The sequence below is a fragment of the Clinocottus analis genome, unplaced genomic scaffold (assembly GCF_023055335.1).
Source record: "Clinocottus analis isolate CAN_PGR_092001 unplaced genomic scaffold, fCliAna1.0.p SCAF_5, whole genome shotgun sequence".
Classification (NCBI taxonomy): domain Eukaryota; kingdom Metazoa; phylum Chordata; class Actinopteri; order Perciformes; family Cottidae; genus Clinocottus; species Clinocottus analis.
This window is the reverse complement of record NW_027176207.1, coordinates 17,497,697-17,519,032: the sequence shown is the minus strand read 5'-3', so window position 1 is coordinate 17,519,032 and position 21,336 is coordinate 17,497,697. Positions and strand designations below refer to the sequence as shown.

The following is a 21,336-nucleotide window of genomic DNA, read 5'->3' as shown; positions in this document are numbered from 1 at the left end:
AGACATGGAAGTGGTGTTTGGAGGCAACGTGCTGTGGTTGACCAAATTTCCCAAAAATTAAATTAATGCATTGATTCAATTTTATTCTGGCAGAATTTGACAGCGGTGTCAAATTTTCCTTTTTAATTTTTTTTAGATTCATGTTTCACTTTTTGAAACATAAGTCTGCCTAGCTACATTTTCCACACTTTTTCATGTATTTGATAAACACTTTTTGGACATCTCCGCTACAACCGTGGGTTAGAAACTCGCAGTATAAGTCCACGAGAGCACCTGAAACATACCCTGGTTTCATCAAATCAACCACTTGGAGGCGCTACAGATGCACCCCAAAAATGGCCTGATTACAGAGATTTATGAGTGTTTACAACTTTAACCGTACCTTTGCATTATAGATGTGGGCATCATAGAAGTGTTAATGTCTTTCCTGCTCCAATTTAGCAGACATTTTCCGACAATTAATTAATTAATTAATTAATTAATTAATATTTTTACATAATATGTATAAGTTTGTTGATCTAAAGCTCACTAAATAACTTCTTAAAAGTGAAAAAAGACAATTTGTATGCTAGTCTAGCTGTTTCCCCATATTTCAAGTCTTTATGCTAAACCAAGCTAACCGGCTGGAACTCCACATTTGCCAGACAGACATGAGTGTAATTTATAGATCTTCTCAGATGAATCGAGGTGGAAAATTGATGGAGGTGCCCTTTTAATAGTAATAAACAGCATGAAGTATAAATCTTTAATGATGTAATTTCTATCCAAGAAATATAAATATAAATATAAATATATATATATGGGGCACTGTTCACCTGAGCGAGCTAGGATGAACGACAAGCCTGTTGTTTTATTATAATAAGGTGCTGTTTATTTAATCATTTCATTATTCACATTTCATGGTACACTCTGCTAAAGCTGAGTAGTATTTACCATGTGTAATACTGACCTCAGCTTCTTCCCCCGAGCTTCCTGCAGAAAAGAGAGCGGTCACAAACATGAGCTGAGCTCCAAGCTCGACTCCCAACGCCACCTTCGTCCCTGGGTACGTTCGGTCGAGGTAAATGGGTTCTGGATTATAGCGATATGCTATTTTTGATTTTTTTACCCAAGGACAGAGGCCCGGCGGAGTTCGGAGTTGCCTGTCTGGTCCAGTCCAGTCCTGTAAACTGTGAAGTGCTTATCTAGCTCTTTATACACACTAAATGTCCGGATTAAGTGTTTGATCACTTTAACTGCGACCGGTAGAGGGCTACGACAGCACAAACCAGCCGGCTCGGTCGGAGCAGCGTCGCCTTCGAGTGGCGAGGGCGGAGGTTTTTTGTTCGTGGTTCAGGTGGTCTGGCATTTGACGTAGAATAAAACCTGCAGACTGCAGATATTTTGAGATCCAAAGTTCCTCATCTTTTCCCGTCCGCATGCCGTTTAGACTTGCACAAGCATCGAGTGTTGTAGTAGCTGCCCAGTTGACGCACCGTAGTATCGAAAACGGACCATTAACACATCAACAGCCCCATCTGGACAGAAAAGAAACTTCCTCAAACTAAAAACAGTTATAACCACTTAGTGCAGACTCCCACTGCAATTTTTCTTTTTGTACAACTTTAAGGCAGGAAGTTCCATTTCTGTTGAATAGCTCTCAAGTCTTAAATTCATGCCTCCCTGCACAGGAATGATTTGTATTTTTAAATAGAGGACGGGGAGCCTGGAAGTATCCTAGTGTCCATCAGGCCTGATCCACTGAAACCCAACTCAACACGAGTCATCCCGATGTGCCGTGCTATGCCATGTAGATGAAGGTGTTTAAATCGGTCTCATCCCGCTTTATGTACTTGTGATCTATCAGCCACTCGATCTGCTCCTTGATCATCTTCTTCTGTGGTAAAAACATGTTCTTTAGGATCTCTACCAGCTCTGTCTGCAGCTGGGCGTTGTTGATGCGCTTCCTCATCTTCATGATCTGGATTATGGCCTCCTGGAGAAGGGGAACAAAAAAAAACTGGTTACAAAGTGCACTGTGAAACAGATGGATTATATTGTAGTTAAAACAAACACAGGTGTCTGTTGAAACTCTGCGGTGGGAAATGGAAGGTGAAACCATTTATTCCCAGCAGGTGGTGTTGCATAATAAAGAGAGAGCAGCAGCATCTTCACCTGCATGCTGCGAGCTAATATCTGTACCTGTGTTCTTAGTATCCTGAGCTGGACGATGCCCTCGTTCTCCTCCTCCCGCATTCGCTCTGTGGTGAGCTGCAGCCGGCCAATCAGATTAATCTTCCCCCTTTTCTGAACCTTTGAGTTTTTTCTATAGAGTTGAATTTAAAAGAAAAAACAAATCAATGTACAACAAAGAGTAAAAAGGTTCAGGAAACTTGTTGTGTAGGTATGAATGCGCAAATGTGAAATTGCAATTGCAGATAACATAAAAGTCATATGCAGATCAATTTGCAGGTCCGAGAATGACATTGCCTGCTCATGAATGGGTCACTCGTATGGAATTTGTTAAACATGTACATATTTTTATGCGTAAGGACATTTCTTATGTTGCCCAATCATACAAGATCACTTTCACTTACATGAGCGAAAACTCCTGGTTGACGTAAAATAGTGTTCCTTCTGCAAAGTCTTTGGGTGAAGACACCACCGGGTCGTACGACAACACCTGCCGCTTGAGTTTGGGAAACGCCACCAGAGACTGGGAGAGTGAGAAGAGAGAGAACAGAGGGAAGAGGTAAGAACAAATAATCTGATAATTAAAACAGATTGAAAACTAGCTGCTACGTCAAACATAAAACGCAATACACTTATAGCCCTGCATCTGTAGTTCAAAAACACATTTGTGCACAATCATGATGGAACCAAATTACCAGATCCAGCTTCATCATTTAATTTACAACAGCTCTCCGTTTACCCAGAGAGTGCGTCGCAGCTCGGCGTCCGGCAGCTCGCTGGCTAGCTTGAGGTTTTCAAAGCTGATCCGCTCTCTGGGCCTCTGGTTCCAGGCAAACAGCACAGCCAGCTGGAAGGTGGTGACCTCCAGGTCGTACTGGCCCACCTCATTCTTAAAGGTTATCTGGAGAAATAACATATTGTTTAGTCCCTTTTCACAGGCAAAAAGTAAATTTAAAAAAAAGCTAACCAAGCAATGGCACCGATGTGATTTAATGATCCAGCGTTGTGCAGTGTGTTTCACTTCTGTTGTACTCACAATGCCGTTGGACATGAGGTGATGCCAGTGCAGCTTCCTGCCACTGTGGTTCTTCTTGTAGAAGTCTTCTACCTCTGGTATCAAATCTTCTAGCTCGGTAGGCAGCGAGACGAAAACCTTCTCGCTGCTCCTCGACCACGCTCCAGCATTCAGGATCTTTATGTTGACCGAGTCGGCTGCAAGGGGAGCATGCAAAGACATGTGGTTGCATGACAATTGCTCACAGTTTGTATTTCTGCAGTTTGCACAAATGAATACAGTCTTGAACAAAAGAGTTGGACATGAGGAACTATTTTGGACGAGAACCAATTTGGAAAGACAGGTTTGCTTTCCTGAGAGTTAGATGAGAGGAACTATACAAATCTTATTTCTGACCACTAAATAAGAGACATAAAGACAGATAACTGTAGGAAACAGCAAGCCTGGTAATAACATATCATATCTTGTTAGTTTACTCTTATTATGTGTATACATTCTCACTACTTCTTGTTGTACTGGCTCAACATTGGTGGAAGAAATTCCCCATTGACATTAGAAACTCGGCAAATCTTTAGTCACTGACTAAAGACTCAACTGTGTTCGAGGTTGCACCTTAACCCATAAAATAATAATAATAATGGAGCACTTAAGGTAGAATACTATATATTATTCTACCTTAAGTGCTTTATGAACTATCCCTTTAAGTGTGAGTGAGACGCTGTTCTACCTCTTACCTGGTAAAGCAAGTCTGTTGTGTTTATGCATTTCTTTGAACGATTGGTTGAGGTCCTCTGACACCTTGATGTCTTGAAACATCCTGGCAAGCTTGTTGACATAGTCAGCTGGCATTCCTACTTCCTGTTAGGATACATGACACCACAGATGGACTGTTTTTTTTTTGTTTTTTTTTCAGATGATAGAAACCTTGTCAGTCTTTTGTCTCCACTTAATGTTTCTGATGTAAAATACAAACACATTTTCAGGTTAGTAGTTCTACTCTTAAGTTATCTCACACACACACACACACACACACACACACACACACACACACACACACACACACACACACACACACACACACACACACACACACACACACACACACACACACACACACACACACACACACACACACACACACACACACGGATCTCACCCTGAGCCACTCCACCATGTTCTCCTCTATCTCGCTGTCCGCTGAAATGTCCAGGATGAGTCGACGGGTCAGGTGGGCTTTGTGGTAGCGCATGAACACGTCTTTGTTTTGAACATACTTCAGCACTAACAGCTGCAAAAAAAAAACCATTTAGTTAGCTGCACATACATGAAACAAAATGAAATCCGAGATCTACCGATATGCGCTGCCCATTGTGAGGGTGAGATTAAAAAAGAGTCCAGATAACGACGACTGACAGGATCAAGCACAGACCAAACAAAAAGCACCTGCAATTAAAACATTTGAATTATCCTGAAAAATATTAAAAACGTGAAATTAAATGGTAACAAAGTATAACACCTGCCCTGTCTCCACTCCAGTTAGTAATACAGTCTCATATAGATGCGTTTGGAGCAATGCAAAACCAATTTGTCACCTTTTCCAGTGCTCACCAAGAGGGCTTATGAAGCCAGGGATTAGAACATGAAACGTACCACTTCCTTGAGCTTGGCTTCGATCTCTTCAGATGTGAGCTTCTTGCTCAGTGGGGTCTTCCTCAAGAGCATGTCACAGTAGTTGGCCAGCAGCTCTGGGCACTTGGACTCCGGTTGAGTTTTCAGACCGACCCTTTAGACACGCGATAGGAACATTCAGATGTCATCAAAAAAAAAACTGAACGTCATAGAAGGAGCATCTCTTACCCTTTCTGTTTCAGGGGAAGCTCTAATTTAAATATAGTGGCGTCATTCACAACAGCTTTATATGCCTGCAAAGAAGGTCAAAGAACAGGACCACGGTCAGTTTAAACATCCTCTGACAAATGTGTCCCACGATGACACCCGGCTCGTGAGAGTTCGGCTCACTTTGTCTCGAGCGGTCAGGAAGCGTGGGTCGTCCTGAAAGGCCTCTTTCACCAGCTGACTGAAGCGGTTGAACAAGGTGAGCAGCTGCTCCACATATTTCTCGGAGTCCTGCAACAAAGAACAGAAGGTGACATCAGTCAATGGGATGAGCCTGAAAGTTCATTCTTCTGTGATTTATTTGATATTCTGTAAATGTATTATGTTTTCTAATTCTGCACTGTGTTGATTGTTTGTCCAATGTATGCACCACCTGCCTATACAAATTCCTCATACCTGTGTAACATACCTGGCAAATAAATGGTTCTGATTCTGAATCTAATTCCATTTATTTCCATTCTATGCTTTCAAAGGGAGGCTAACGCCTCCAACCCGCACCAGAACAGTCTAGACTGATGAATAGCATTACAGTTAAGAGGAAAAACATGTTTTTTTACATTGTATTTCGTCCCTTTAACATCAGCACTCAACTTGCATTTAGCAGATGTCAATTTTGACGTGTGTTGCATTTGACACTCACAGAGGTGATGGTCTCTGCTGTGGCCACCATATCAGCCAGGCCGGCGCTCATGATGTGCTCCTCCAGGTCCTTCAGCATGGGCTCGATGCCGCTGGGCACTTTGTCCATAAGAGAGAACATCAGATGCAGCTCTGTGATGGAGGGAAAAGCAATTTAACCACCTGAAGAAGCGGAAGCAGCACTTGGTCCCGCATACTGAATGCTGAGCGGATAATTGTGCAGCAGACAACCAGCAGGAGACGAGCTGCTTTAAAATCCATTACTGTGGACTCCCTTTGTCCATTTGTTCTTTTAAACTACATAAACAGCAGAATGTTAGGATCATTTATTATAGTAATTTACATTTGAATCATTGAATTGTCCGGAACAAACATGTTATATAAGCTAATTTTAAGAAGTTCAGATGGATTTCAGAGATCTAGCATCTGGAAAAACACATTTGTTTTGTATTAAAGTACTTGCGTTAAGTAAACATTTCACGACTTTGGTTTGATTTTGTTAAATGAAAAAAGTTTGGTAAAAAATAAAAAAGGTACATGGTTATATTTATTATATTTCTCAAATGAATCAAAAAAAGATTCACATCTGTACTGAAATGCATTGGCTTTATGTTGGAGTAAAATATTTGCGTGACTTGATTTAACTTCATAAACATTAAGTTAAAAAATATAAGCTGTACATATATAACAATATTCTAACAATACTCAAAGTGACTTAAAAGCTACTCAGCAGCAGCAAAGTAATAAAGAAGGCTCTGGTCTGATCGTTGATGACATCTAGAGAATAACAACAATTTGTATTAGTTTACTGTATAATTTGGCAAATTGGCACAGTTACAAGTATGCAAAATTAACCATTCGCAGTTTCTGCATCACCAGATTATTTTGTTCTATATAAAACTGGGCCATTTCTAAGGCAGGTTCCAGGGAGTAAAAAGGAGCATCTCATTTCCTGTGATTTCTTTGCGGCTTCATGTTTCTGACAACCCTTCACATATCATTCCTTAAAGAGGAGTGGTGACAACAACACAATGCTGGGCAAGAAGGTTTGGTCAGGGCTATTTCCTGGTGCAAACCTGAGCTGGCTGTGCCTTTGGTGGGAGCAGTCCGTCCGTACTCACTCTCTGTCTCATTTCGTTTGATCATGCCGGGGCATTCGGCTAAGATGGTCTCCTTGAATGACGTAACCAGTGCATTGACGCAGCACTCCATTAACTGGGAAGATAAACAGAGAGGGAAACAATGCAGTGGGAACGCCAGACAGATGTGTGCAGCACATTCATAAAACGTTTCTGGAACTGAGATAAGAAGGTTGATTTCAATCTTTTGTCCAACTTCTTTGGAACACAAGGCGCAGATGTAAGATTTTTAATCTCAGAGTCGGCAACAAAGGAAACACTGCTGTGCATATTTCCCTAAACTGTTCTTTTAATAAAAAGTTATTTAAAAAAATATATTTATACAAGTTATTTATATATACACACTAGTATATAAAAAAAGTATAATCGCAGCAACATGATTAAAACTAATACAAAATACAGTTTAAGAAAAAAAAAATGCATCTGTATCTAATGAGTGCACTTTGGGAAAAGAGAGGCTACACTACATATAACATGGTAATGTACAAACATAATTGTAGAACACTCACTGCCTGTACAGAGTTACAGTCACGTCTCGTCTCCAGGTATCGGAGTGCACGTTTCTCCTCTTCCCTCAACTTTGAATCAGCCTGGAGAAAACACACCCATTCATTTATTACATTTATACACATTTCTTTCACCTAAAATACTCAATATGTCAAACCTGATAATAAAAACAGAAAGAGTTATATATAGACACACACAACATACATAATCTATTATGTTTGTGAAGCATTACAATTCTGTATGGATGAAAAGGCAAGTACTCTACACAGTACATCTACACCAAAATAATACAAATAATATATATATATATATATATATATATATATATATATATATATATCTATATATATATATATATATTAAAATGCAACTGTACATGTAACTATCTGAACTTTGAAATCTCTCATACAAGCCACTGAAGAACGAATCATTCGTACGAGTTGTTATTGCTTTAGCAGCTACAAATATTCAAACTAGATTACTTCAAAAGGGTCGGTGGAAAAGTCCTCCAGAAGAAATAAACAACCTCTTGGGAAGAAAAGGTCATGGGAGTAGCCGTCTACACCGACCGGCATGTAGTATTAACGCTTGAGCAAACTTCACCTTTCTGGCTCGTGCTGTGCTTTAACAGACACATTGCCTCAGTCTCGTTCGAGTGAGAGAGACACTGTGGCGAAGACGAGCACGAGATCAGCCACGGCAGCGGATCACGCTGGCTGTCTGACTGTTTTCATCCAACTGGCTTATTGCCACAATCAGCAAAACGGAATAGGAGCCCCAAATGAAGCCTTGAGTTTCTGCTTTGTGTATTATCTTCTCTAATGGACAGAGCTGAAAGTTGTTTTCTTACAGCGTGAGCAGAGAGCGAGCTGGAAGCTGTGGTCGGGAGCGGAGGGATTACAATACAAACATTTCACGGTATCAACTGACTAACTATAGAAACATCCTATAAAAAGGTATCCATATCTCAACTTCATGGCTTTGTGCCTCCCTCCTCCCCCTCTCCTTTTTTCAATAAATTGGCAAGAGATTTTGCAGAATTGGCATTCATGCCTGATGAGAAACATTGGCTCCATCATATCTCTATCTTATACATGCAGGTACAGCATCACCTGACACACAAACAGCCCAAAGAAGCATCTTTCAATCTGAAAAAAAAAGAGCAACTACAAAACGGTGATTCAATTTTTTGGAGCGTTAAAATCCAAAATGGCTCTTTGTAAGTATTTGATCCGCTCGGTACAATGAAATGTGGAACGCCTAGATGAGCCGTATGATTTAATCACTGCAGCCCATTCATGTGTGCGGGTAGCCGACAGGAAGTCTCAGACGCACATGCTCTCAAACCGGCTCAGCTGGAGGACGACGCTCGTGCTCTATTGGCCCAAAAAACACAGTTAGACACTTTCTCGGGAAGTAACGAGCCACCATGTCAAAACGCAGTATCCAGTGCTTCTTAAAGCCATGGATGAAGAAAAAAAATAACTGGATAAAGCGTTGGAGGCGGAGCAACGTTTGTATGAAAGTTGCTCAGTGACCCGGATTATCTGCAACTTATGGCCCATGAGGCAAGCGCACTAGTGTTTACTTTACACTGCTTCCAAGCCCTTGGCCTCGGCCCGATTACATGATCGGCAGTTCTTTATGCAATGGGTAACAACTCTGGATTCGGCTGTGATTAAAGCTACACAACTTTTATAATCTAATGAATCATTAAAAAGGCTTTTTAAAATCATTGTACTGGGATGTTTATTTTCCTTCTGGGCCCGATGGCCTCACATGGCGGACTAAGAAGTTGTAATTTCACGGTTTGGCCGTGATGTCAGATTTGGCTTCAAAGCTTGGCGCTCTTCGTGGAGGCCTGCTTTAAGTTTCTGTCCAACATTAAATGGTCGCGACTGAACAGGCATTTATCAGGAGGTGAACACTAAAACTTCTGACAATTAATCTGTGGGTGATACTCACATATTTCATGTAGTTTTGGACCCCATTTTGCTGTAGGTAGGCAGGCGCCTGTGTCCTGTAGAACCTTTCGGTAGAATCCATGTACGCCTTCTCAAAGTTGTCCCTGTAGATCTGCAGCTTGTCGTCAGGGTTGGAGCACAGGTTCACTGCTCAGGGACAAAACACAGTGCCAACACAAACAGATATGGGAGAGGTCAACATGTGTCGGCAGATATGTAGACAGATGTGTAATGAGTTACACATACAGTATTTCAGACTGGCAGTAGTTGAAAATTAGACTACGACTTAATAAACAGATCTTTTGCAAATGCATTCTACCCTCTTGGTGTTTTTCATAATGTTGTTGCATTAAAGGCAGAAGTTTTGGATAATTATGTGGATTTTATGTAATGGACCGACACAAAATAGTCAAATTGGTGAAGTGAAATAAAACAGTTAACTTTTCAAAACAGTGGTGTGCTACAAATATACGATTAGATAAACAGATCCACCGTTCAAACTGAGAACCTGCAGTTGAAGTCACAATATGCATCAGCCATAACACGAAGGGCAGAAAATAAAATAAAATTAATACCTGCTCACAAGGTATTACAGACGTATTGATAGTGACAGCAGAGAAAGACAGAGCATGGGGAAAAGAGCGGGAGGGGAGGTCGGGGAGGGCGGAGGGGGGAGGGGGGGGCATCAAAGAAAACTCTTACAGCAATGTTTATGATTATGTAAGTATGTACGTATTTCAAAAGTTATAACTGTAGCTGTGAAGGCTATGGTGAAGGAACCACTTTTTAGCTATACTTGTCAGTTAATGGAGTGATCATGTGATACATGATGAGTTTCATATTTTTAAAATGCACTCTTTGAAATTATCTTAAATGGCATGAAAAGCTACTCTCATAAAACTATTTACTGTACAAAATAAATCCAGCGTGTTACTGTGGCTCTCACCGTAGGACTCTCTCACTCCGATGACCAGCTGGGAGTCAAAGGCCTCTCCCAGCCGCTCAGCATGGACGAGCTTCATGGCGCTATCTTGTAGCCTGTTTTTGATGTTGGAGAAAATGGACTCGTTCCACGTGTCCAGCATCAGCTGAAGAGGCAGAGACACACACGGTCAGAAAAGTGACGACAACACACACTATGCTGATTGAGTTTTTCCTGCTCCTCCTCACTTTGCGGACGATGCTGTCCTCCACGTTGGACTTCTTGTTGCTTCCTTGCTTGCCCATCAGAGTGATCTCCAGCTGGCAGAAAGGCTTGGGCAAGATGTCACACTGCGTGAAGAACTTCCTCCACTCCACGATGTAGGCCTTTAGCAACGCTGTGTCATCCTGGTGACTCAACACTCGCTTAGAAACGGTGAGAAACACACGGCCGATTAAACCCTGCAGAATCTAGTTGACAGCTACCAATCCGGAAGAACAGTTTATTGTTCCAAAATTTTTTCAACAGCTTCGGTTACTTGTTTGCTTTCTAAAAAAAGGGACAGATTTCTGTTACGGTCGTAGTCTTACTGCTTGTGCTTGTTTGATGAAATCTAGGATGTCCTCTTTGAGGGCCTGGTGGATCTTAGCTGGACCTTTGTCATCCCACAGGCACACTGCATGGACGTCTCTGTGAAACAATAACGAATCATCAGTCTTAACAAATTCGCCTCTGCCTGCTCGCTTTAACGTCAATGCCCGAGGCGAAAGCAGACGTATGACGGCAAACTCACGAGAACAAGTCGAACCACTGCTGTTTGGTGACGGACTCCTGCCGCAGCAGCTTCAGCACTATGGGACGCATTAGTTCCCATTTGTCCTCAAATTGAAGGGAGCCTTTGTTCTGAAAAAAAGACAGTAGGGAAGTGAACTACTCGATTTACACTGTGTACAAGCTTTTTTTAAATTTTTGTCAAGGTAGGGCAACGACAACACACACACACAAAAAACTAGGGCAAGTTAGAATTCAATTTGACAAATTGAGTGAGTGGTTAGTGTCGCTATTTTCACCACGAAGAAAGCGACATTGACCAGGAGTAGTCCGAGCCCTTATTTTCTCAATATGCGCCTTAAGAATATTCCAGCATGTTTTCAATGCAAATAAATTGGTACATATAATTATTTTCATAACATCCTTTCTTCATATTTATAGAGGAGTGAAGTGCCTTATACATTCTCATATCAACATACAGTCAGTTCATTTGAATCAAAAACAGATTAAAATGTTCTTACACGGCACTAAAATGTTTTTAAGATTTGTTTTCATAAAATTATAAAAGTTTAAATATCCAGTCATATAGCCATAATGGTCCTGATAAGACTGGGGATTTGACTGCTTAACATCCCTCTAACGTTGATGTTGTAATGTGCTTGTTTTACTTGTAATGTTATCGCTATATAATTTAGATATTTGTACTATGCACAATTAGAATACATGGACAGGAGGATTGCTTGTCTGCCCCTTACTGTACACATATAATTATGTTTCAATGCTAAAGTCTTCTGTTTGACTGCAGTGTAATTTCCCTCCAACCAGTAAACGTTGCACAGCTCCAACCTGTTACACTTACAGTGTAGCTGTGCCACCTCTGTTTAAGCATGTATGAATAGTGATTTCACTAAAGACACATTCTCCGAGGGTTAGTTTACGGGATTAGGGTTCACACATTGCACAGAAGCTGCTCCGACAGTGGCTTTTGTCAGCCTTTTAGCTTTTGGGGTGGTCTTCTGCAGATTACTGTCTCACTAAAGTGACAGATGATATGAGATTTGTAGCTAACGTACGATAGTTACACAGATAATATTCGTATTTCAGGGACCATGTTAAGCAAACAAGGCGTCTCCCCGTCCGTTGTCGGTCCCAACGTGTCTGCGTGCTTCCTTCCCATCTAGTTATAGCGGCGGCGTGTGCCAATATATTCAGCTAAATCAGTGATAAGTGGCTAATGTTAGCCAGATGTAACTTAACTGCTCCGAGTTCGGGTCAACGCCGACTGCGCAGGCGCGAACAGGTGCTGCGTAATGTTCGTTAAATTCGGGGCTAAATGGAAACATCACACCGCGCGATTGACACGCGCTTCAGCGGCCGTTAAATACAAAATAATTGAATTGAACTGGCTCCTACCTTTAGCAAATTAGACGTCGCCATGTTCCCTTCAACTTATCCTCTCGTGAAATCTCGCGTGAACTACAGGAAGCGTGAAGCTTAACCTCAATCACATCGCCGACTCTTTCTAAATATAGATCAATAATAGAGGTATTAGCTGTTAAAACCATCGCGTTGATTTGATTCTTCAATATATGTCGTCTTACTTATTCATCAGTTATTATTTAATTGTCATAACCTATTTAACATGGATGGACTAAGTGTTCAGATTTTTCACAAGAAATACTCTTTCACATGTAAAAGTCCTGTATTCAAAATTCTACTTCGATAAAAATGTATAAACATCTATATAGACGTAGAAGTACTTATTTTGAAAACTAATATTATATTATTGTATTTTAATTATTGAAGTATTAATATGTCAGCATCACTAATGGTGTGGCTCCACAATGCAAGATTAATTTAAACTATTTAACATAGTTGTTTTTTTTATTGTTGTTTATAAGTTACATCAATAATCTGAATCTCTGGCATAGCTGTTGGTTCAAAGTACTGGTGTAGCATAGGGGTTTTACTATTATATAATAATAATAATAATAATAATAATAATAATAATAATAATAATAATAATAATAATAATAATAATAATATGGCCAAAGCATCTAACACTTCTAAGATTCTTTAAAGACATTTTTCTGATATAACTTCTCTATATTTTATTGGCATTTTGAATTCCGGACTGTTGGACTATGGTATTTGTACTTTCACTTCAGTAAATGACTGAATACTTCTTCCACTGTCACATTGAGTGCTACCTCAGTGCTTTACCTCATAATAATTGTTCTTCCTTTCAATGACCTTTACTTTCAGCAGAACTAAGTGTATGCATGGTGTGTATAGCTGCTGGAGGCAAACAAAACAGTATTTGCACAGATTCAAGGACAGTTTTTGTTTCTTACAATCAGTATGATGTTTGTTATCATTCTTTCTCTGTCTGGCTATCTTGGTCAAATGCTTTCTCACACAACAAGAAGGGTTGTAACGGTCACCTAAAGACGGAACAGGGACGGACATATGGGAATGAAATTCAAGATTATGCATTGGGAATTGTGTAAATTAATAAAGTAGTTGTAGAAATGAAATGCTAGATATTAAGTTTCTTGCCATATTTGCTTGGTGGAAGAAGCAATTAGATCCTTTACTTAACAGTAGTATCAATATCTGAATTTAGAATTACTGTTTTACAAATAAAAGTCATGCATTCAGAATCTATTAATGAAAAGTATGAACAGTAAAGTATGATGAAAAGTAAAAGTACTTATTGTGCAGAACAGGTCCTTGCAGAAGTTATTGTGTCATAAGCACTTTTATTTTAACCTGTATTCTTTTTATGTTTATTTGTGTTGCCTGTTTCTACTTTGAGCTGCATTATTAATATCATATTATTAATATTATTATTGATCTTGTTTTCTTTATTAGTACTGTCGTGTTTTTTATTAGTATTAATAATAATACTAACATTGTTGTTTGGCTATTATTGGGTATTCTCTAACTTCTCCGTCAAATGTTGCATGCATTGCATTTTAATCTATCTCAATGTCTAGATGACTAAGCACAAAATTGAAATATATATATACATATTGTCATACTTTGTTTGCATTCACTGTTGATTCTCATCAGCACCAGACCAGGTTTGATTTCCCGGTGCAGACGTCCTTAAATTTTGTATTTTGACCAATCAGAGCACAGAAGGCGGGGCTAGAATACCACGAGGCTAGGTTGACTTACTATTAGGTTGAGGGACAAACGTGTATGGTCTCTTGGTGCGATTGTTAAAAGCATGGACATTCATCTCAGCGGGAGAGTTTGGCCACACTTGTCATGACTGAAGAACAGACGGAAAACGTATGTACATGTACATTATTTGTTCTTGATTGGAATAGCGCTTGTACTTCTGTTACGGTTATATTGAACTATGTGTAGTTTCGGGAAGCCCGATGAATGACACCAAACTACGTTGAAAAAGTGGTAGTTTCATATTGCTGTGGTTGTAGCGACTTGTTAATGCCTGTTTTAACGTAATTAACGCGATATTTCAACGTATAAAGGGCCATATTCAAATTCGTCTGACATCACATGTCATAAGACTGCCGTATCATAGTTAAACGTTCCCAAAATGTGCTTACATGTACACTAATGGCACCACCGCCTTTAATGTAAACTAATCCTGCAAGTTGGATAACGTTAAAGTGCAGTACCAAATTTACCAGTATCGAAACACACGGGTTGTCCCATTTGTGTTTTGTCCCATTTATCGTGGACCATAATTTTGGTGGGAATAATACTATGAGCCCCATCGGTCACATGAGCCACATTGCATTCCTGTGAAGATTTGTGCCCATGTTCTCCTTGCGTGACATTAATCTGATGAAGACAGTAAGCCTTAGATACACAAATCCCCCAAGATTTTCATATTTAATGTATCTCTCATATCTTCTTAACTTCTAGGTTTAGCACTCAACGATATGGAAGGGCATGAAGAGGAGAAACTGTGTGGGAAATGGAGGTTTCCCTGTGGTTTGTACAGGTACAACTTAAGGGATGTCTTCACATGGTGAGTACTTATCCTTATTTATCCTACAGTTTCACAGAAGACCTTTTTGATATGTCACAGTAGTCAAAGCACATATTTATTAAGTTAATGCATATTTAAACGTACCATTTCATAACAAACTTAACTGGTACAATGCTCTAATGTGTGTTATAAACTGGGAAAGTTTCATGGTGATATTTATTATCACAATGTTTGGTCCTATTCACCTGGAGTGTCTCCCCTTCAACCTTTTATTATACTGACCTCTAGTGGTTTAATGGTTTAACTTGTCATGTCGTTGCGGTGATGTAGAAGTGTACTCCAGGATGTGTTGGCACACTGTGACCTCACTGTTGGGTGTGGTTACAGGTCCGGTACATGCACACTTCTGACAACACTCTGGTGAACCCTGGAATGTAAATGTACTTGTAAAGTGAGAGCTTTGCCTCCAGACTCAGCTCTCTCATCCCTCACAGTACCTTCAAAGAGTCAACATGTAAGGTTTATTGTATTTTAGCAATATAGCTGACACACGATGCTCTCCCTGACCGTCCAGGCGTCTGCTGAAGACCGTCCTCATGGGACAGGTCTTGTCTCTGCTCATCTGTGGCACAGCAGTGAGCTGTAATTACCTGGCCCTTGCCAAAGTGGAGACGCCCATGCTGCAGAGCTTCTTCAACTACGTCCTGCTGCTCCTCGTCTATACCACCATTCTCTGCACACGCAAAGGTCGGCATGTCCCGTCTTGTAACTGTTCTGTAACTTTTCAACCTGTAGTAAATATATTTTTCGGGCCACTTGGGGGCAGCAGAAACAACCAGTAAAAATACATGACTGATGCAGGGAAACACTGACATCATTTGGAGGTATTTCTTTAAACCAACTACTGAGAAAAAATATCTTGCTCTTTAGCTGCTAATTGCTCCACTCTGTTCACCGCATAGTCACAAACAGTGGCTCTCTGCTTTTTGCTGTTAAGCAGATAGTCCAAAGTGGAATTTTAGAGCTTTTTTTGTACAATACAGCTGACTGCAGCACTTAGAAAATACACAGATTAACGGTAAGAGTAAACCAAAACTAAGAGCATACAATGCAAATTTTTAGTATAAGAAATGGTTATTGTAGCAACTTTAATTTACGATTAAATTAGATGAAAATAATGGCAAATTGACGCACAATTTAATGGAAAAACTGACATCTTTGTCCGACAATAATCACAAATCAAATTTCAAAAATCAAAGTTTGAACTGGTTAATGTTTATTAGTTGTGTGTAAACCCGACAAGGAACAGTTTGAGCCTTTTTCTCACCAAAAACAACATAAATGTGTGAAAAAAATGTGTTTTAGAAAAATACTTCCACCTTTCCTACTCTGAAGTACGGATCTTGTTTTTTGCAGATGACAGGAACATCTTGCAAATTTTGAAAACAAAGTGGTGGAAGTATTTGGTGATGGGTCTGGCAGATGTTGAGGCAAACTATACTGTTGTGAAGGCCTACCAGTTCACCACCCTGACAAGTATACAGGTAAGAGAACAACAGTCAAGATCCCTCAGTTCAGTCTGCTGGTTGTGTGAACAGATGCTTAAACATAAACGGGACGGTGACCTGCTGAAGTCTGTTATTTATTATGTGTGTGTGGTTGAAATAAATGTCATCATATGAACAAAAATACAACTTTTTAGGATTGCCCCAAAATGTCTTCTATGACAGAAAACTACTACTCTCTGTTTGAGTTTTTGAGGACAAATCCATAAGATAATTATTCATCGATGAATACATTGAAAAGCAATTATTAACTAAACTCCGAGTCTGATTTTAAAGAATCCTATTACACATTGACCCGGGTGTTTGATTTTTAGCTCAAAGTTGTTGAAAATTGGTGTTTAGTGGGTCAACTTTTGGTTGATTATTTTCATTCTTGATTTGTATTCATATTTTCTAATACATTTCACAAAAATAATGAAAAATGTCTAAAACCCAAGGATATTAAGTTAATTATCAGAGAGGACAAATAACAGCAGCAACTCCTCACTCTGGAGAAGCGGACACACTTTAGCTTAAAAAGTGACGACCGATTAAGTGAAATAGTTACCGACAAATTACAGGAATTTGTAAAAATAAGATATACTTTATTTTCCAAGATGCAGTAGATAAATATATGTAACCTTTGGAACATGTCGTGAGAGATCAATAATGTAAATACAAAGGCATTATCAAACCATGAGAGAATTATAAATGCCATAAACTCATAATAGAAAAAGTACATTGTCTATTCTTTCTATGAACTACAGAAACAAGGATTAACTTTTTTTTTTTTGTGTGTTTTTTTTTTTGGAGTAATGTTAATTGAGAGGACAGAAAGCTTGAAGTGCTTATTTTTAGGGCAGTGGTCCCACAGCTATTTATTATGATGTCACGCTGATGAGAGTTTTATATTGAATGTGGATAAAGGTCCAATTCCAATTTTAATGTTGTTTAACTGTGAATGTTTGCTGCCTCCACAACTATCTCACACATGAAGTGTTATAATTGGTAATGTGACTTACATCTTCTATCTTATCTTTCTGACCTCCATCGACAAGTCCATGTACGTAACGCCGGCGGGTCATTGTGCCGTGACTGTGTTTCAGCTGCTGGACTGCTTTGTGATCCCGGTGCTGATGGTGCTCTCCTGGTTCTTCCTGAAGACTCGCTACAGGCTGGTCCACTTTGTAGCCGTGGCGGTGTGCTTGTTTGGGGTGGGGGCGATGGTGGGAGCCGACATCCTGGCCGGAAGAGAACAGGGATCCAGTAAGGACACTTTATTTACAAAAAAAATAATCTGTCAAGTACTTGAACTTAATGTGAAACTTAAATCATAATTTGTTGAACAGTATCTAATGGATAATATAGAAAGGTGTATTATTGACTAATACTTTGAACACAAGATGACCATAATGATAAAGATGTTCCCAATCAGCAATCACCGCTCAAATACGATTCATAATGTAGTCATAATTGTCTTACTTAAAAGTGTTTTCTTGCGCTCTTCTAGCAGCTAGAAAGAGCTGGGGTTGTCCGAGGTGAGAGTGAAGTCAAAACCAGAAAAAAAAAAAGAGGACTGTGAAAGATGCCCTGTTATTCAACATCTATAATTCCAAACAAATGACAATCGACTACTAAGTGCTTGGTTTTTTTAATCACTTATTAAACTTGAAGATTTCATTTAATCAATTTAATCGAGCGAGCGCGAAGCAATCTCTGCATTTCTGCTCGGTGTGCACAAATGCATGCACAAGCTGAGTGAGTTTGAGCAGTTAGGGATGCCATCAGGTCCTGGACATAACCAACACGATTGATTGAAATGATGGGCGTACCATTGACCCGGTGGTTTCTACATTTTAATTATTTTGAACTGTCTACCTACAGTAAACCTGCCCTTACCTCCCCTCCCTCTCTCTCTTTCTCTGTGCAGCCAGTGATGTGATGCTGGGAGATGGTTTGGTCCTCCTCAGTGCCGTCCTCTACGCGGTGTCCAACGTGTGCCAAGAGTACACGGTGAAGAACTTGAGCCGGATCGAATTCCTGGGCATGATGGGCCTCTTTGGGACCCTCATCAGCGGCATACAGCTGTGGGTTATTGTTTAAATCCCTCACATATTCTGATTAGTGCCTCATTAGGGGAGAGGTTTAATTAGCTGATTGACAGCTCTAGGGCTGAATGTCTGCATGAGTCTTCCAAGTTTCCATTCACATTAATCTAAACCTCTCGTTTTGGTGCGCCAAAATACTGAGTTTTTAGGTCTACTGATCAATACACACGTTACTTAAGGTTACAGTTTCTTTATTTGGGTTTGTGGTTAAAATCTAAAAAAAGATGGTGTTTTTCCTTTTTGCCACGCTAACTTTGCGTTGCTCGGCGTCACAGAGCCGTCCTGGAAACTCACGCAGTGGCGGCAATAAAATGGGACTTCCACATCTGTAAGTTAACCTTTCATGTCTCGTTACATCTGAGTGTTTTCTGATGACCGAAGTCCTGAACCGAAGTCCGTTCGTTGTGTTCCGCAGTCGTGCTGTTTGCGGTCTACGCCCTGTGTATGTACGCGCTGTACAGCTTCATGCCCGTGGTGGTGAAGATGACCAGCGCCACCGCGGTCAACCTCTCCCTGCTCACCGCCGACCTCTTCAGCCTCTTCTGTGGCCTTTTCCTCTTCCACTACACGGTGAGTGTCGCCCAGAGAAGCAGCCGGTGCTGTAATGTTGCCGTGTCAGGATGCTCGTTCACGTTTAACGGGATGCATAGCCTTTCGCTGTCATGAAACCTGTTTGTTAAAGTGTTTTTAAGTGTGTGTTTCAATTGTTATGTGCAGCAGTTACAGTGAAGCAGTCCATAGCCATCAAATTGAAACTAATTCGAATCTAAGATGCAAAATTGTACATCAGCAAAAATACAATACAGGTTATAATGGAAACAATTTGGAGCATATCATAAAATACCAATACTAAGATATATATATACATACATACATACATACATACATACATACATACATACATACATACATACATACATACATATACACACACACAGTAATGTATGAACTGGGGTGTCATGCGTTCAACCAGCTGGTTAAAGCAGTAAAGTGGAACCTTTAGTACGAAACGTTAACACGTCGTCCTCGCGTCTCCTCCTCAGTTTTCAACGCTGTACATCATCTCGTTCGTCGTCATCACTGTGGGTTTCGTCATGTTCAACGCCGTTCCCATGTACTCGGCTCTGCCGGAGTCCGACTCCAGCGGGGACGACCCCGTCGAGGTGTTCGCCGACCTCACAGCCGAGAGCACCTCGGACTGTTTGCTGTCTGCGGGCAGAGACGCTCCGAGAACAAAGACACCGGCGGATGCGGATGCACTGCGACCAAAGACAGAAGAAGGTCTCTAAAAGCTAACTGGAGGTGTGTTTTTTTTTTTTTTTGGAAGACTCTCAGTTTAGACATTTACATTCTTACACAAGTAAATGTTTTCTTGTTCTCTCACACCTCAGAGTTTGCATAGACACATTTGTCATTCCTATTTATGTTTTCTTTCTTTTTTTATTTAAGTTTCTTTATTAACAGGGATCAAAACATCTTATACTTTGTGTGTACTGGATGTCGATGTGTTCAACACAAACAATGCACTGCTATTTATTGTGACAAAAACTGATGATTTCCTTCCGTTCTCCTTTCTTTATGATCAATATCTTTAATATTTTACAAAATACAAATCACTGTCTAATGTTATGGTTTTAAAAAACAGTGAAAACAAAGTTGTATTCTTGTTGCCTATGGTGCCGTTACAATGTTCCTTTTGTAATCTACCAATCCACTGTAAATCACAAGGCTTTCTTTGCCTTGTGTAAAGCATGTTGACGTGCAGAAGTTTCACTTTTTTCAATTAAACAGATTTTTGTATTAACCGGGGTCATCATCTTTTTATTGACTTTACACTGTGTTCGGTTGTTCTACGAAGGGAAGCGACACGTAACGTGGGTGATTTGTTTCATGCCTCGGTGCCGACACGTAAACATCTCAGGAACGTCCAGTTCTATTTTTCCTTGTCACAGAGTTGGTTTTTTTTAACATTGTGGTAATAGCACTTTTACTTCATAAAAAATATTTGCACTTCTGTCATCATCACGGTTATTAATCAGTGACACTGGCTCCCTCGTTCTCTCCCCGCTTGAACTTTAATGAGTCAGAACCTCTCGTTGTCTCCGCCGCCCCCCGACCCTCCTCCTCCTCTCTCTGCTCATTTATCTTTTTAAATAGTCTGTAATGGACAGCTCCATTTTAGGACCCCATTAACGACTAAATGGACCGCTTCGTCCAGTTTGTTTCGTACAAAGACGGGCTTTCCCTGTTCTTATTATGAGAGACAATAAAGTAGAACTCGTGTCCTCTGTACTCAGTTGTGGTGTTTACTCCATCATGCTTCACCTAGACATTTTACCAAAGTCCAATATCCAGTCAAAGAAAAGGCATCTTAAATGTACATTTTTTTTACATCTTATTGCACTGCTTCTAAGTGGCAAAAAATGTTGTTGCATTTATGTATTTTTTCAACCTGATGGTGGAGGGACAGTGAGGTTTTAGGGGCCAAGGAACTCCTGGCATCGCCCCTGCAGACTGTGAGAGCGATCTGTCCAAGAGGTCACAGGTCTCTGCAACAGCAAGCGGTGTTTGCATCAAAAACAGCCGCAAACTCTTTCTGTGACTTCAAGTTTTTGAAGATAGAAGTGTCAGCAAAGTCCCCTTCAAATAATTGCATTATGCAAAAACAGCATATTTATTAAGGATTTGG

The 21,336-nt window shown here is 40.1% G+C and overlaps 2 protein-coding genes across 6 annotated transcripts; one reads left to right on the top strand and one right to left on the bottom strand.

The window, feature by feature from the left end:
• Window positions 1-871: 871 nt before the first annotated feature.
• cul5b (cullin 5b) lies at window positions 872-12,485 on the bottom strand. Of its 4 annotated transcripts, none has more exons than XM_068600334.1 (19): window positions 12,439-12,485; window positions 11,048-11,157; window positions 10,845-10,944; window positions 10,503-10,679; window positions 10,279-10,420; window positions 9,334-9,479; window positions 7,371-7,451; window positions 6,799-6,937; window positions 5,724-5,854; window positions 5,207-5,314; window positions 5,045-5,109; window positions 4,838-4,970; window positions 4,344-4,475; window positions 3,922-4,045; window positions 3,209-3,384; window positions 2,912-3,073; window positions 2,577-2,695; window positions 2,182-2,305; window positions 872-1,975 (listed from the first exon to the last, which is right to left on the bottom strand). In XM_068600334.1, exons 1-19 carry the CDS (start codon window positions 12,460-12,462, stop codon window positions 1,781-1,783), a joined length of 2,388 nt encoding a protein of 795 aa, XP_068456435.1. In that variant the 5' UTR covers window positions 12,463-12,485; the 3' UTR covers window positions 872-1,780. The 4 variants fall into 4 exon arrangements, with proteins under 4 accessions (XP_068456435.1, XP_068456437.1, XP_068456434.1 ...); XM_068600336.1 differs by having other exon boundaries at window positions 6,844-6,937; XM_068600333.1 differs by lacking the exon at window positions 12,439-12,485 and adding an exon at window positions 12,134-12,293.
• Window positions 10,519-20,449, top strand: slc35f2 (solute carrier family 35 member F2). Of its 2 annotated transcripts, none has more exons than XM_068600338.1 (9): window positions 10,519-10,689; window positions 14,929-15,034; window positions 15,570-15,742; window positions 16,412-16,539; window positions 17,646-17,805; window positions 18,470-18,626; window positions 18,923-18,975; window positions 19,063-19,217; window positions 19,691-20,449. In XM_068600338.1, the coding sequence occupies exons 2-9, from the start codon at window positions 14,946-14,948 to the stop codon at window positions 19,934-19,936; spliced, it is 1,161 nt and encodes a 386-aa protein (XP_068456439.1). In that variant the 5' UTR covers window positions 10,519-10,689; window positions 14,929-14,945; the 3' UTR covers window positions 19,937-20,449. The 2 variants fall into 2 exon arrangements, with proteins under 2 accessions (XP_068456439.1, XP_068456438.1); XM_068600337.1 differs by lacking the exon at window positions 10,519-10,689 and adding an exon at window positions 13,980-14,325.
• The last annotated feature ends 887 nt before the right edge of the window (window positions 20,450-21,336 follow it).

Excerpts from the sequence above, each read along its gene's own strand:
- slc35f2 (XM_068600338.1), top strand. The coding sequence starts at position 14,946 with ATGGAAGGGCATGAAGAGGAGAAACTGTGTGGGAAATGGAGGTTTCCC. Across the intron at positions 16,540-17,645 it reads CCACCCTGACAAGTATACAG|CTGCTGGACTGCTTTGTGAT; the intron begins GTAAGAGAACAA and ends ACTGTGTTTCAG. Across the intron at positions 18,627-18,922 it reads CTCATCAGCGGCATACAGCT|AGCCGTCCTGGAAACTCACG; the intron begins GTGGGTTATTGT and ends TCGGCGTCACAG.
- cul5b (XM_068600333.1), bottom strand. The coding sequence starts at position 12,202 with ATGGGAAGGAAGCACGCAGACACGTTGGGACCGACAACGGACGGGGAG. Across the intron at positions 4,476-4,837 it reads AAGCCAAGCTCAAGGAAGTG|CTGTTAGTGCTGAAGTATGT; the intron begins GTACGTTTCATG and ends TTTTTTTTGCAG. Across the intron at positions 4,046-4,343 it reads ACATGGTGGAGTGGCTCAGG|GAAGTAGGAATGCCAGCTGA; the intron begins GTGAGATCCGTG and ends GTATCCTAACAG.